The sequence below is a fragment of the Heptranchias perlo genome, chromosome 4 (assembly GCF_035084215.1).
Source record: "Heptranchias perlo isolate sHepPer1 chromosome 4, sHepPer1.hap1, whole genome shotgun sequence".
In the NCBI taxonomy this organism is placed as follows: domain Eukaryota; kingdom Metazoa; phylum Chordata; class Chondrichthyes; order Hexanchiformes; family Hexanchidae; genus Heptranchias; species Heptranchias perlo.
In genome coordinates this window covers 27,041,441-27,057,456 of record NC_090328.1, presented here as the reverse complement: position 1 = coordinate 27,057,456, position 16,016 = coordinate 27,041,441, and the positions used below count along the sequence as shown (strand labels likewise).

Here is a 16,016-nt window from a genome sequence, read left to right as displayed (position 1 = left end):
AACTGCAGAGCTTTGATCTGATCCGTTGGTTGTGGGATCGCGTAGCTCTGCCTATAGCATGTTGCTTCCGCTGTTTAGCCTGCATGTAGTCCTGAGTTGTAGCTTCACCAGGTTGGCACCTCATTTTTCGGTACGCCTGGTGCTGCTCCTGGCATGCTCTTCTACACTCCTCATTGAACCAGGGTTGATCCCCTGGCTTGTTGGTAATGGTAGAGTGAGGAATATGCCAGGCCATGAGGTTACAGATTGAGCTGGAATACAATTCTGCTGCTGCTGATGGCCCACAGCGCCTCATGGTTGCCCAGTTTTGAGCTACGAGATATGTTCTGAATCTATTCCATTTAGCGTGGTGGTAGTGCCACACAACACGTTTGATGGTGTCCTCAGTGCGAAGATGGGACTTCGTCTCCACGAGGACTGTGGATGGTCACTCCTACCAATACTGTCATGGACAGATGCACTTGCGACAGGTAGATTGGTGAGGATGAGGTCAAGTAAGTTTTTCCCTCGTGTTGGTTCGCTCACCACCTGCCGCAGGCCCAGTCTGCCAGCTATGTCCTTCAGGATTCGGCCAGCTCGGTCAGTATTGGTGCTACTGAGCCACTCTTGGTGATGGTCATTGAAGTTCCCCACCCAGAGTACATTCTGTGCCCTTGCTACCCTCAGTGCTTCCTCCAAGTGGTGTTCAACATGGAGGAGGACTGATTCACCAGCTGAGGGAGGGCGGTAGGTGGTAATCAGCAGGAGGTTTCCTTGCCCATGTTTGACCTGATGCCATGAGATTTCATGGGGTCCAGAGTTAATTTTGAGGACTCCCAGGGCCACTCCCTCCTGACTGTATATCACTGTACCGCCACCTGTGGTCAGTCTGTCTTGCCGGTGGGACAGGACATACCCAGGGATGGTGATGGAAGAGTCTGGGACGTTGGCTGAAAGTTATGATTCTGTGAGTATGGCTATGTCAGGCTGTTGCTTGACTAGTCTGTGGGACAGCTCTCCCAATTTTGGCACAAGTCCCCAGATGTTAGTGAGGAGGACTTTGCAGGGTCGACTGGGCTTGGTTTGCCTATGTCGTGTCCGGTGCCTAGTGGTCCGATGCCGGGTGGTCCATCCGGTTTTATTCTTATTATGACTTCTTTTAGCTAGATTTTTTCAACTGAGTGGCTTGCTAGGCCATTTCAGAGGGCAATTAAGAATCAACCACATTGCTGTGGGTCTGGAGTCACATATAGGCCAGACCGGATAAGGACAGCAGATTTTCTTCCCTAAAGTACATTAGTGAACCAGATGGGTTTTTACAACAATTCGGTAGTTTCATGGCCACCATTACTGATACTAGTATTTTAATTCCAGATTTTATTTAATTAATTTAATTTAATTAATTGAATTTAAATTCCCCAACTGCCATGGCGGGATTTGAACTCATGACTCCGGATTATTAGTCCAGACTGCCACTGTCTCTGGCTGAACCAGACTGTTTGCAAACTTGGTTCTTCTACAACCCTGAGCTGAGTTTCCAACTCCATACCCTCTCCGTCAAAAAGACTGCTTTACCTCTTTGCATCAGCCCGTTCTCCACTGAAACCCTCAAAAAAGCCTTTATCATATCCAGACTTGATGGGGGTGAAATTGAATGAAATTTAAATCGGGCACAAAATGGGTTACCGATTAATATTAGCCCATTTCACACTACTGACGTAGACAGGTTTCACCTCTGATTATTCCAAAGCTCCCCTTGCTGGCCTTCCACGCTCCACTGTCTGTATAAACTCTAGGCTTTCTAAAACTCTGCTGCTTGTATTGTATCCTGCACCAAGTTGTGCGGATTGTATTTCTGTGTTGTAAACTATTATCCTCCATGTATCTACATTCTTTCCACAGGTGCCCTGCTGTTCTTGGAGAATCCTTACCTCCTCGTGGTCGACACTATTGGGAAGCAACAGTTGACAGATGTGAGGCCTACAGGATTGGAGTAGCATATCCCATTACTACAGGAAGTAGTTCACTGGGGAAAAACAACAAATCATGGTGCATGCGATATTGTGCAACACCAGCAGGGTATGGTTTTCCTATACTTACTAAACAATAGTGGGATGGGGAGGACTTCCTTGCTATAGTCCTTGATAGCGTGCTTCCAAATGGAGGAACTGAGCTCACTCCTGATTTACATTTGCATTCACTAGTTTTTCTAGCCTTTCTGGGCAACGGCTGGGAGGGTTGGGGGGGGAGATATGGAAAGACAGGCGGAGCTCTTGCACTATAGCATAAGTGTGAATTATAGAAATTTATGGCACGGAAGAAGGCCATTTGGCCCATCGTGTTTGTGCTGGCTGAAAGAGTTATCCAGCCTAATCCCGCTTTCCAGCTCTTGTTCCGTAGCCTTGTAGCTTAAGGCACTTTAAGTTCATATCCAGGTACTTTTTAAATGCGATGAGGATTTCTGCCTCTACTACCTTTTTAGGCAGTGAGTTCCAGACCCCCACCACCCTCTGGGTGAAAACATTTCTCCTCAACTCCCCTCTAATCCTTCTACCAATTACTTTAAATCTATGCCCCCTGGTTATTGACCTCTCAGCTAAGGGAGATAGGTCCTTCCTATCCACTGTATCTAGGCCCCTCACAATTTTATACACCTCAATTACATCTCCCCTCAGCCTCCTCTGTTCCAAAGAAAACAACCCCAGCCTATCCAATCTTTCCTCATAGCTAAAATTCTCCAATCCTGGCAACATCCTCAAAAATCTCCTCTGTACCCTCTCTAGTGCAATCTCATCTTTCCTGTAATGTGGTGACCAGAACTGTACGCAGTATTCTAGCTGTGGCCTAACTAGCGTTTTATACAGTTCTAGCATATCTTCCCTGCTCTTATATTCTGTGCCTTGGCTAATAAAGGAAAGTATCCCATATGCCTTCTTAACCAGCTTATCTACCTCTCCTGCTACCTTCAGGGATCTGTGGACATGCACTCCAAGGTTCCTCTACACCTTTCAGTATCCTACCATTTATTGTGTATTGCCTTGCTTTGTTTGCCCTCCCCAAATGCATTACCTCACACTTTTCCAGATTGAATTCCATTCGCTACTTTTCTGCCCACCTGACCAGTCCATTGATATCTTCCTGCAGTCTACAGCTTTTTTCCTCGCTATCAACCACATGGACAATTTTTGTATCATCTGCAAACTTCTTAATCATGTACCCTACATTTAAGTCTAAATCATTGATATATATCACAAAAAGCAAGGGACCTAGCACTGAGCCCTGCAGAACCTCACTGGAAACAGCCTTCCAGTCACAAAAACACCCATCAACCATTACCCTTTGCTTCCTGCCACTGAGCCAATTTTGGATCCAAGTTGCCACTTTCCCTTGGATCCCATGGGCTTTTACTTTTCTGACCAGTCTACCATGTGGGACCTTGTCAAAAGCTTTGCTAAAATCCATGTAGACTACAACAAACGCACTACCCTCATCGACTCTCCTTGTTACCTCCTCAAAAAATTCAATCAGGATAGTCAGACACGACCTCCCCTTAACAAATCCATGCTGACTGTCCTTGATTAATCCGTGGGTTTGGGTGCAACATTGGTAATATCTATAATGTTATTCATGGGCTGGAGCAGCTATCTAACCTGAAAGGAGAAACAACATTACAAAAAATATATTTGGTTCACTTCAGAGGCCAGAAGGCTTTAAAAACTATGGAATGGAAAATGGCTATTTGCCCTACCAAGCCCATTCCATTCACAGGTCGTGTACAGCCTGTTCTATAATAAATATAACTCCACTTATTTAATCTTCTCAGTATTTAACATGACATGCTATATTAATCATTCTTGACCAATTGGCACAATGTTTCCATGGTCTCAGTAGCTCAGGAACCGCCATAGAGTATTCAACCATTTATGGTATTGTTCATTTTAAACAGATTAACACCTCTATTAAAATAATAGGCATTCCACTAATAACACCAACAGTAACTTCTAGCATTATCCATGTTATTCTTATACTCTTCAATTCTGTCCCTAACCAAATATTTATCCATCCATTATTCCCCCACCTTCTCCTTATTTTCCTCCTCTGTTCATATGAGGTCAGCAACTTATACATTGGTACATTGTTCCCAGGTGCTGCCAACTCTTTGGTGCCCAATAGTGGTTGGGTGGGAGGCGGGAGAGAGGGGAATCACAGCCAAATCCACACACACCCATTCTCTAGCAGGGTTACCAGATCACAATCAGGAGCAGGAACTCTGAGTGATCCTTTTATTTGCACTCACTAGCTTTTGCAAAATGAAGCCGATTGTAGTGGTCCCATTGACTCCCTGGCTGAGATCAGTTAACTCAGCAAAGACCAAGGATCAAACCTGATACTCCCCTGGTCTGTGTGGCTCAGTACCATTCATGCAGTGCATTCACTCACTGAGCCACATGGGGCATTTATCAAGCCATTATGTAAAGGCAGTAGTTAAAACAGCATTGACTGTTTTTGTTGGGAATTGTTTCCAGACTGGCATTATTATAGGTCTGACAATTCATTGCTGCAGTGCCTGCAGCCTCAAACAGCACGCCCCAACACACAGTCCAGTATAATATATTTGTATGAATAAGTGAGATTGGAACCTTCAGTACACTGAGCCTTTTTGCTTCTTTTCAGTTGTAAGTTTTAACGTGCATAAGCAAGGGATTTTTTGATGCAGAGAAGTGGGAATACAGTAATTTGACTAATCTGAAGATAACTAACAAAATGGGTTTGCTTGTATCAGTGTCCCTTAACTCAAAAATGTTGGCACTTATCATCCTGTGGATGAATTTTTGTTGGTATGGTTGATGATATGGTAATAATTCATGTGCAAACTCCATGCATCCCATGGGTTGTTGCTTAATTTCATTTGGCTTCTTTCAAGACCAATTTGTTACACTGTTAACATTCCTTCTCTTTCTAATAGGCATAGGTATGAATTTCTTCATAACAGTGCATCACATGATGTCCTTATCACAGATTTCCCAGCAAGGGTTGGTGTTTTATTGGACTGTGACAGCGGTCAACTGTCGTTCTTCAATGCCCAAAATGGACAGTTACTTCATACCATCCAGCACCAATTCACTGACTTCATCTGCCCAGCATTTGTAGTTGAGAAGCCTGGATTTATGACTGTGTGCACAGGAGCTGAATTGCCTGAGTTTGCTAAACGCAGCTAATGCTAACCATTTATCATGCTATCAAAGTCTTTAATTGTCCAAATTTTTGAACAGTAGCTAATGACCATTGCAGTCCTTTTTTTCATGAGGGCCACCCCAAATATAACCTGGTACATAAATTGAAGGTATGCATGTACCATCAGATATGAGTTATTATTAACTCAGTATGAATGATTATTGGCAGTTAACGTTGACATCCCCTCATTTAATTAAAGATGTTCAAACAAGCAAAAAGTGAAACATGTTCCATTTTGCTCACACACTACTACAAAGCTCCCAATAGTGCAGAAACCTAAATTCAACCAACAAAGGGAACCGTCACTTGGGAATTTGTATTTATTGGTCTTATCGCCATCCTTTGAACTGGAGTCTGATCTGAGGAAATCTACGGCTTTTCAAATTATCACCCAATTTTGATTTTTATCTTTCAATTTAAATATTATGATCATAACCTTTCCACTGTTTCCGTGGAAAATTTTTGGAGAACTTGTTGAAAGGAAAGCCCGTTTTAATACAGTACAGATTAGACATTCCCTCAGTTGGCAAAAGGTTATACTCAGGAGCTAAGTAACTTTAGTGATTTAATGATTTGTTTATATCCTACCCATCATATCTTACTGAGATAAGAAATATGTAGAAAATGATATCTTCAGGCATTGCTTTACATCTAACAGTAGCTTGTCCATGGTACTGAGTATTTGCTAAAGTAGCATTGCTGTCTGGATTGTTTAAGGTATTCCAAATTAGTTATCATAGATGGACTTTCTTGAACAGTTTTCTTTTCATACAGCAGCCATATTTGTGATGTAGGAGCTGCACTAATGAAGGAATATGTTATGATATACAGGCATTAGATATCAATCTGTAAACAACTCTAAGCGCTGTAGCCTGTTGTCCAGTATTACAGAACTATTCACCTCTGAATATACGTTCTTTTCTGTACATTTGGAAAGTGCATTGGAAATACTGGCAGTGGAACTCAATACTAGGTAAATATACTTTGAAAGTAAGTTAAAGGTGCCTTTAAGAGGTCCCTGGTAATCTTGTGGTTAGGACATGCCAGTGATAATCATTTATTGTGTTTTTGTGCCCAAAATATTACCAGTGACAAGTCAGCACGAGTGGGTTATCCTGTCAATGGAGTTTTCCCATCTGCCCTAGTCCAACTGAGGAGCCAGCGGTGCCTTTAAGAGGTCCCTAATGATTTAGTACTGAGGATTTGGCACTCTCACTGCCACGGCCTGGGTTCGATTCCCAGTCAGAGAATTACATTTTGTTCCTATGTTAGGTAAGGGTATCAGGAGATATGGAACAAAGGTGGGTAAATGGAATTGAGATCAGCCATGAGCTAATTGAATGGTGGAACAGGCTTGAAGGGTTGGAGCACTTACTCCTGTTCCTATATTTGTGAAGTAATTAGCTTATCCTAACACCTATGTTTTTTAACTAGTCTAACTCCTTATGAGTAATTTATCTCTGGTCATTATTGTCAAGAAACTTTCTACCTTCCTCAGTTGGACTGGGCAAGATGAGAAATCTCCATTGACAGAATAACACATTGGTGCTGACTTGTCACTGGTAATATATTGCGCACAAAAATACAATAAATGATCATCACTGGCATGTATATCATTACTGTTTTTAATCAGTTTATTTAATATGTGAAAGCAGTAGCAGTTGGCAAGAAGTCCTGTTTGAGTACGAGTCTAACTTTAGAAGTGGACAGTATAATAATTGGAAATAAGGTTGTGGCTGTCAGTCAGATATCAGACATTTTGAATTGCTGTCATACTGTTCTATCTTTGCAATGTCTTTACTGACAATGCAGAATATTCCCCATGATCAGTTAATTACTCTTTTGATAGTTGATTAATATACTGGATTTTAAAAAGTAATCATATATTGCAAACTGTACATATTAATGGTTCTGAACAATTGTATGCTTGGTGTTATGAACTTTTGGGAAATTGCATTTTGCACTCGCACTGACTTTTTTGCTAAAATTACCCACATAAAGAATGTCACCCTTAGTCATAACCCTTAGCCAATATCAATTACAGGAGACCTTCATCTCTTGTGTTGAATCTGAATTTGAATCTCCAGAGGTGAAAGAGTAAACTTTTGAACAGTGCTACACCCTCACTCTCTACACAGTACTATATCCTGTAACAGTTAAATGCATGGCATGCCATTTCCAAAGTATATCTACACAGTCGAATTTCATTTATCTCAAAGCCATATGAAGCTGGATACGTGAACATTTTAAGTATGTGTTCGTTGTTTTTCATGCGATGAGCTAAAAGTATTTTTAAAAATAGACAATAGTAGTGTATAAATGAATAAAGTGAATTTGGAATAAAGAGATCCTTACTTCAAGATATTTGAATAATTGAGATTTGAATTAAAGAAGGGCAACTGTATTTATTGCCCTCTTCAGTCTTGGTTCCCTCAGTTGAATGAGAGACTCGTTTAGTTTTTCATGATAATAACGGGTGGAATTATTTTATTGGTCTGCTTACATGGAATGTACAGCACAGAAACAGGCCATTCAGCCCAACAGGTCCATGCTGCACACAAGCCTCCTTCCTCCCTACTTCATCTAACCCTATCAGGATACCCTTCTATTCCTTTCTCCCTCATGTGTTTATCTAGCTTCCCCTTAAATGTTTCTGAACATTTGGTTGGAATTCAGCTTCTAATCATTATCTGGAAAAATCACTGAAGAATCTTTCCAGAGAATCTGTGCAACTCAGTTTATTATCTAGAACACTATGGATAGCTTTTGCTTTACAATAAACTTAAAAGTATTAGTCTTGTTTAATAAGCTTATATACAGCAAAACCCAAGAGGAGGTTTGCAAGCACTGAACAACAGCAGCAACAACTTGCATTTATATAGCAACTTTAACATAGTAAAACATCCCAAGGCGCTTCACAAGAGCGTTATCAAACAGAATTTGGCACCAAGCCACATAAGGAGATATTAGGACAGGTGACAAGCTGGGTCAAAGAGGTCGGTTTTAAGGAGTGTCTTAAAGGAGGAGAGAGGCAGAGAGCTTTAGGGAGAGAATGCCAGAGCTTAGGATCTAGGCAGCTGAAAGCACGGCTGCCAATGGTAGAGCAATTAAAATCGGGGATGCATAAGAAGCCAGAATTGGAGGAATGCAGAGATCGCGGAGGGTTGTAGGGCTGGAGGAGGTTACAGAGATAGGCAGGGGTGAGTCCATGGAGGGATTTGAAAACCAGAATGAGAATTTTAAAATCGAGCCAAGATAGGTCAGCGAGCACAGGGGTGATGGGTGAACGGGATTTGGTGCGAGTTAGGATACAGGCAGCAGAGTTTTGGATGAGCTCAAGTTTATGGAGGGTGAAAGAAGGGAGGCCAGCCAGGAGAGCATTGGAATTGTCTAGAGGTAACAAAGGCATGGATGAGGGTTTCAGCAGCAGGTGAGCTGAGGCAGGGGCAGAGACAGACAATGTTACAAAGGTGGAAGTAGACGGTCTTGGTGATGAAGTGGATATGTGGTCGGAAGCTCATCTCCGATCATATAGGACACCAAGGTTGTGAACAGTCTGGTGCAGCCTCAGACAGTGGCCAGGAAGAGGATTGGAGTCGATGGCTAGGGAACTGAGTTGTGGCAGAGACTGAAGACAATGGATTTGGTCTTTCCAATATTTAGTTGGAGGAAATTAGTGCTCATCCAGTACTGAATGTTGGACAAGCAGCGTGACAAGTCAGAGACAATGGAGGGGTCAAGAGAGGTGGTGGTGAGGTAGAGCTGGATGTTGTCAGCGTACATGTGGAACCTGACGTATTTTTGGATGATGTCACTGAGGGGCAGCATATAGATAAGAAATAGGAGGGGTCCAAGAATAGATCCTTGCGGGAGTCTAGAGGTGATGGTGAGGGAGTGGGAAGAGAAGCCATTGCAGGTGATTCTCTGGCTATGACTGGATAAATAAGAATGGAACCAGATGAGGGCAGTCCCACCCAACTGGATGATGGAGGAGAGGCATTGGAGGAGGATGGTGTGGTCAACAGCATCAAAGGCTGCAGACAGGTCAAGAAGAATGAGGAGGGATAGTTAGCCATGGTCAGTCACATAGGATGTCATTTGTGACTTTGATAAGGGCCATTTCAGTGCTGTGGCAGGGGTGGAAGCCTGATTGGAGCTATTCAAACATGGAGTTGCGGGAAAGATGGGCACGGATTTGGGAGGCATGTTCAAGGACTTTGGAGAGGAAAGGGAGGTTGGAGATGGAACATTATCACACCTTCACGGTTGTATTTTCATTTACTTTATCAGTATTTTGTACTCAATTTTTCCTCCACAAAATCTCTCTTGTTACCCAGTGCTGCACTTTAAGGTAAACAAGCACAATGCCCTATAAATTCGGCCACACAGCGCCCGCTTTTCGGGCACTAATTGACCTAATAAGCTCCAATATGGCGGGCAGGAAGTACATGCACATTTCTGGATGGATGTGTGCCGCCCGCCATATTGGGAAAGGACAAAAAATCATCGTGCAGTACCCATGCTTGAAACAGGCGTTGGTCTGTTTGATCTCACCGCTGCAAGGTTGATTTGCCCTGAGGAAAACCATGCCTTTACTAACGTTACTAACAAGGTAAGTTTTTGAAATAAACTTACCTGAACGTGGAGCCAGGAGGTGCAGGAGCGCTCCTCGCAGGCCCACATTTAAAGAACACGGGCTTCCGATTACCCCCCTCCCCTCCAGCCTCCGATCTCCATCCCCGACACTCACTTACCTAAGGGCTGCGACGTTGCCAATGGCCCGATCTTTGTTCACTCTTCGCCAGCGGGCTCTTCACGCCACGCTGGCTTGCTGGTTATGAGGCCCGAGGCCTAATATCGGTGGCGCCCCGGGCCACACCATTCAGGCCCCTCCCCCCATCCTGGTTCACCCGAATTTCTATCCACTAACTCCTCTGCTGTTGTTATCAGTGCTACTTTATAATTAGCTGACAGGGCATGCACTTTTGTGAGGTGGGATTGCTCCTATAAGTTTTTAGTCACCCACTATGATGGTACACTCCATCAAAATGAAGTCTGGTGGTCTGGCTGAGCTATAGAAACTAAAAATTGAAAGGAATCAGACTAAATTACAGTTGATACTGGGATTAAAACAGGCCCACAGAATGAAATCTAATAATTGAGATATGTTGGCATCAGGACAGCCACTTTTTGTATAATGCTTTCTGTTTCCCAATGTGAGGGATGTCAGTGATGGTGGGTGGAACACTCTTTCCATTTTGTCACCCAGTATAAATTTTCCCTAGTCTTAGTCATCCTTTTGGCATCTTTCAGTAAGATTGTCAATTTACTGTTTATTTGTGAGCAATGTTGAGCTATGGGGCCATGGCCACTAGTACCTGAGTTTAGACCACCCAAATTTACTTCATGTAGACCGACAGACAGAGAAGACTTTCATGCTATCAATGTGGACTGGAGGTGGAAGACCATATGTAACCCACCGTGCCACATAATTCTCAACTAGGGCAAGTGAATGCGGTGATCGACTGCCCAGTTTATAGCATCCTGAACCTTGATGCTATCAAATAATTGTCCAAATGTGTGAAAATCAACTTGACTGTAACGCCAGGAAAATCATTAAAAATGTAAATTTTCAACCCCGTCCCTCCGAGCATTGCGCTCGTTGGTACCTCTTGGAACTCAAAGTATATTGAAGGTCTGTGGAGGAGTTGATGATCTTTTTCAATGTCCTGTTGGACCTGTGCTTTGGTCCAACCCTACTAAAAGTGTAGGATCAGGAGCACTAACCTGAATACTGGGAGCTTTGTTGAACTTAACTTTGTCTGCTTCGGTAGACTCTGCTTGATCCTGGAATTGAATCACTACTTGACCTTTTGCCTTACACAGGGCATAGCATCCAAGTGAAATTGTGTCAGAGGCATCTCTGAAAACAATCTGCTTGGCTCCATACATAGTGGAAAAGCGGCAGCTCTGAAAACAAAAAATTACTCTTCAGCTTCAGCAGCATATACTCTGTACCTTAGAGTACTTGCTACATCTACACAAAGAAGCAATAGTTTCCTCAATTGGGAGGGAGAGGGGAGGAAAATCATAGCATTGCAAAGCAATCATTCTTTGTCCTAAGGATAGCTATAACAGATATGTTGGATGGTTTAAAGAACACAACTATAGCAATGCCTAATATAGAGTTACCTCGTTGGTAGAATTTGCTTGGAATATCAGCCTCAGCTTCCGTGAGCTTATACGTCACATACTAACTTATTACCCTGTTAGCGTAGTGTAATATATTCTCCCACAAAATTATCTTAATAGTATTCTTACATTGACAGTTTTTTCTAATGCTGTTTCACAGCAGCTTGCTTGTTCTTTGCATCTTTATATAATACTGTTGTGATGTACATAAGGATGTTTTTACTTGCAGGATCCCATTCTGTTATTTTGTAGTTTGTTTATATGCTCAAAAATTTAAATTAATTTTTTTTAACAAGTTAAGATTTATAAGCATGCCAAACTAATATATTACATATTCCAGTATTAGTATACAAAATATAGTAAGTGGTATGTTACAAAGGGCTGTTTGACTTATGTGGTTTCTCAGTCAGTGAGGGAGCCATAAACATATCAGCTATATCAGAGTTTGTGCCATATAAAAGAGAGTGTTGTAATGAAGGAATATTGTGTTTTGTATTACTTTAATGTTAACTCCTGACTTACCTACTTTTTTTGCATGGGGATGAATTCCTAGTTGCCAAGTGCAAAACCAAATGCAGCTTATTCTTTGAGTCTGTGAATGGCCAACTATTGTTTCTAGGGGGGTGAAGACGGTTTTATTTATTGTAATATGGAAAATTTATTTTTGTCATTTCTGTATTTAATAACTCTTTTAACAGCATTCTGCCCTGTCTGGTATTTGAACTGGATTTTTAAAAAAAAACTTGTGCACTGTAGGGTGAGCAATCTAGAGGTGAGATAATGTGCAGTAACGACAAAAATGTCGACGTGTTTAATCGCAACAGTGAAATGTTCTATTCCAGTCTGATGCTAAGGCAGGCCACTAGCTGATTCTGAATTTTAAAATAATGTACACGGAATAATCACAATGTGCCATGCCCAGATGTTTTAAAACAGCTGTCATTTTACTTCTGAGCTGTTGTTGCAACTCTTAACCACTTCTCACTAAATCCCTCAAGCCTTTATCTGCCCTGAAATGCATCCAATTGTCTCACGAACTCATTTATACTGACGACTTCAATAGCCCGCCCGGGAAACTAATTCCACGATTCTATTTTCCTCGGGGTGAAAATGGTCTGCCTGATTTCCCTTCTTCCTCCAAACCTCCTAATTTTGAACTTGTATCCTTTGGTGTTTGAATCCTTCACTATAGTGAACAATTTGACTGGATTAATTTTGCCAATGCCCTTGATCAACTTGAAAACTTCAATTAGGTCACTAGACTTCACTTATCCACAAAAACGACAACTTCCTTAACCTTTCCTCATAACTTAAATTCTTGATACCTGGAATCATTTCCTTGCTCACCCTTTACCCTCTCCAGAGTAAAAATAATGCTCGTGAGAGATGTATTTCTATTGTGTTTGTGTGGAATTCTCCATATGGAATTAAATGTCTCTTTTTAAAAGAGGTTTATTGTGGAGGAATGGTAACATGCACAAGTGATACAGTGGCCCATCTTGGTACAGATTATGTCATCATGCTGCAGTGTTCAATAAACAGAGAAAAAGGTTGGTCAATTTTCATAAATAAAGCACCTGTTTAGAGATTTATAATAGCCACAAACAAATTAAAGTGCAGCACCTCCTATTGGAGTTCCTCAATCCTTTTTCTTTTAATATTTGTCTAATTGGCCCTTTCAATGGTCAGTGGGGCTACTGGGCAAGAGCAGGACAATGGGACTTATTGGATAGGTCTTTCAAAGAGCTGGCACAGACATGATGAGCCGAATGGCCTCCTTCTGTGCTATAACTACAATAATGCCAACTAAATCAATAGGTAAGGGTAAAGTTGAAAGAGGATTAGGGGGATGTTAGTGGACATGGTAGTTAACATGTGCAGTCACTGTAGAACAGCAATCAGCAAGGCAAATTGAATGGTGTATTTTTCAGCCATTGGAGTACAAGTCAAATTATATCATACTAAAACTCTACAGTGTTCTGGTCAGACCACACCTTGAGTACTGTGCTCATTAAGGTCACCGAAACACGTAACAGATATTCTAGCCTTGAAGGAGAGTCATGAGGCTAATCGCTAGCATCAGAGAACTGAGTTAGGAAGAAACTAGTAAATGGCAAATTTAGGCCTGATGTCAGAAATTTCTTCTTCAAGAATGTCAACTTGTGGAATGGATGTCTGGATAAGGTAATGGAGGCATTACACCTTGTGATCATTTAAGAAACAGTTAGATGCTGTGATGAGGGACTGTAGATTTTTCTGGATGGATGAGCTAGAATGGGCGGAATGGCTTTACTCATCCATATTTACTTTGTGAAAAGAGGCTCATACAGTTCTTATTTAGAGCTGCTTACGAGTTGTGCAGAAAAAATATTATGGCAAAGGGAGTATTTATTATAGAGCAGATGTTTATAGTTTCTCTATTAAAGGGGCAGTGTTTTCTTGTTTATAACCAGAGGGTGTGATGGCATGTGAGGTGTGTGCCATCATGTTAATGTGGGAGTTGTAAACAATCTGTATTACATCAGAAGCTAGGATGTATCTGACAATATTATAATTATAGATGGCGGGGTTAAAGGATAATTTCATTAATCTGAATAAAGATTCTTAAAAGTAGAGAAGGTTACAATACTCTTGTTTCTAACATAAGTATCCAGAGATATTTATGAGGTTTGGTTTTAGCACATATGAAATTGACCAAGAGGTCATTGGAAAAAGACACAGCAACATCTATACTGATGGAATTATTAACTTATTTCTGACGTGATAAATAAGGCAGTGCAGAGAGTAGAAAACATGGATGAGATAATTGTATGATGCGCAATGTAAACATTTCATATTGATTGATGTTGGTTTAAATTGCAGCTTTTGTACGACCAACTTCCCCAAATCTTAAGTTTTAGGATTGCAACATAAATTGAACTTTTGAAATAAAGAAATAAAAAACCCTAATTTTTGTGAATTATTTATAAAACTAATTCACCATAAAGAAAAGCAAAACCAAGCTAAATACAAACCGGCCTGTTCTTGCCCCTTCGTAAAAAAGAAACCTTCTTGATGGTCTGTGATCTGAACACACACAACGTTAAATGACTGAATCTGTTTTCTTTGTTTATAGAGACCTTGGTTTAAATTTTAACCCCACGAGTGGGTCGGTTGGGAAGGTAAAAATTGTAAAAAAACTAAAACCTGACCCCAACTCACCTCCAACCCGCCCACTTCTGGTTTTAATGGAGGCGAGACTAGGAGCAGGCAACCAACCCGCTCTCAGGAGGTGGGTCGGTTGTTGAAAGCTTTCAAGGAAGCTGCGGGCCTCCATTTTTACAGCTTTTTTATTTTTAATTCCTGGGAGCCGGGATTCCTGAGCCTTCTGCTTCATGCCACATGAGAGGAGACGAGAAGGCCCGAAACTGCAGGTAAGTGCCTTTATTGCACTGCTTGTGGGCCCGGAGAGCAGGAGCGCTTCCCTCAGGCCCAACAAGCCTACCTGCAGTGACACCCCCACCCCCAATGATCTCCAACACCCCCCCCACCCACGATATCCGACCCCCCCCCCCATGATATCCAACCCCAAGATCTCCGACTCCCCCGATGACCAACCCCCAATGACCCCCGATCCCCTGATGACAGACCCCTGATGACTCCCGACCACCCCCCCCCCCACCCGATGACACTTCCCTCCATGACCACCTCCCCCCACCACCAACACTTACCTGCTGGCATCCGCTTCCTGGCTCTTCTCCCATCCACCTGACATCAAAATGGTAAGGACATCCGGGAAACCCTCGTCAGGAATTCCCCACCCCCTTCCCGGCTCCAGGTTAAAATTTACCCCCATTTGTCTGAATTTCTACTTATTCTCACATTATGTGATCTCTTTTGGCTCCTGGCATAAACTGCACACAGACTGTTGAGGGTTTGGACAATGATCTCTATGCTCACTATTAACCATACACATGCAAATAACTTGACATACTTTCCTTTTGCCTTTCTAGAAAGAGATGTAAACTGTTCTTTTGGAATACTGCAAATTATGTTATTTACATATGTATACAGTAAAATAAAGAATGGTTTGAAATTTCAAAAATGTAGTGTTATGTTTCTTTGTAATTGAGTATTAATTGAAACAAAACTATCCAAACCAGCGTTAGACACAGGTTGTTTCTATTGTACATCTGCAGACGTATAAAAGCATCTTGTTTTAGAAAGGATGCTTTATACACACATTTCCTATTAATGTGGAAAGTGTTACAATGAGTTATTATTAAAACACATCATATTTATCAGCAGTAATTCTGAAAGGAAGTGACAGTTTAATGTGATAGATGGTTTAGCCTTGTTCCAGATCATCAGTACGTACATATGGTTTATACTGGAACTAAGAGTTCAATGTTTCATTGTCCTTCCCCTCTCCCATAGCATCTCTTACAGCCACCCCTAAGTCCCCAGGTGTACTAGTACTTACCCATTGCATTCTTGTTTCACCTAGCAGGGACTATGAGAGAAGACTGGCAGTCCACATAAGGGGAAATACAATGGCTTTTATAAGCACATGTGAAGTGAAAGGATAGTTAAAGAAGGGGTGGGATCACTTGGTGATGAAAGGAACCACT

The 16,016-nt window shown here is 41.8% G+C and overlaps 1 protein-coding gene across 1 annotated transcript in view; it reads left to right on the top strand.

The window, feature by feature from the left end:
* The window catches only part of LOC137320620 (cardiomyopathy-associated protein 5-like), a 64,523-nt gene extending 57,783 nt beyond the window's left edge, over positions 1 to 6,740 (top strand). The window contains exons 12-13 of the mRNA XM_067982303.1: positions 1,882 to 2,058; positions 4,946 to 6,740. Coding sequence (XP_067838404.1) covers positions 1,882 to 2,058; positions 4,946 to 5,198 — 430 coding nt within the window. The 3' untranslated portion in view covers positions 5,199 to 6,740. The remainder of the gene's footprint in view (positions 1 to 1,881; positions 2,059 to 4,945) is intronic.
* Positions 6,741 to 16,016: the final 9,276 nt, after the last annotated feature.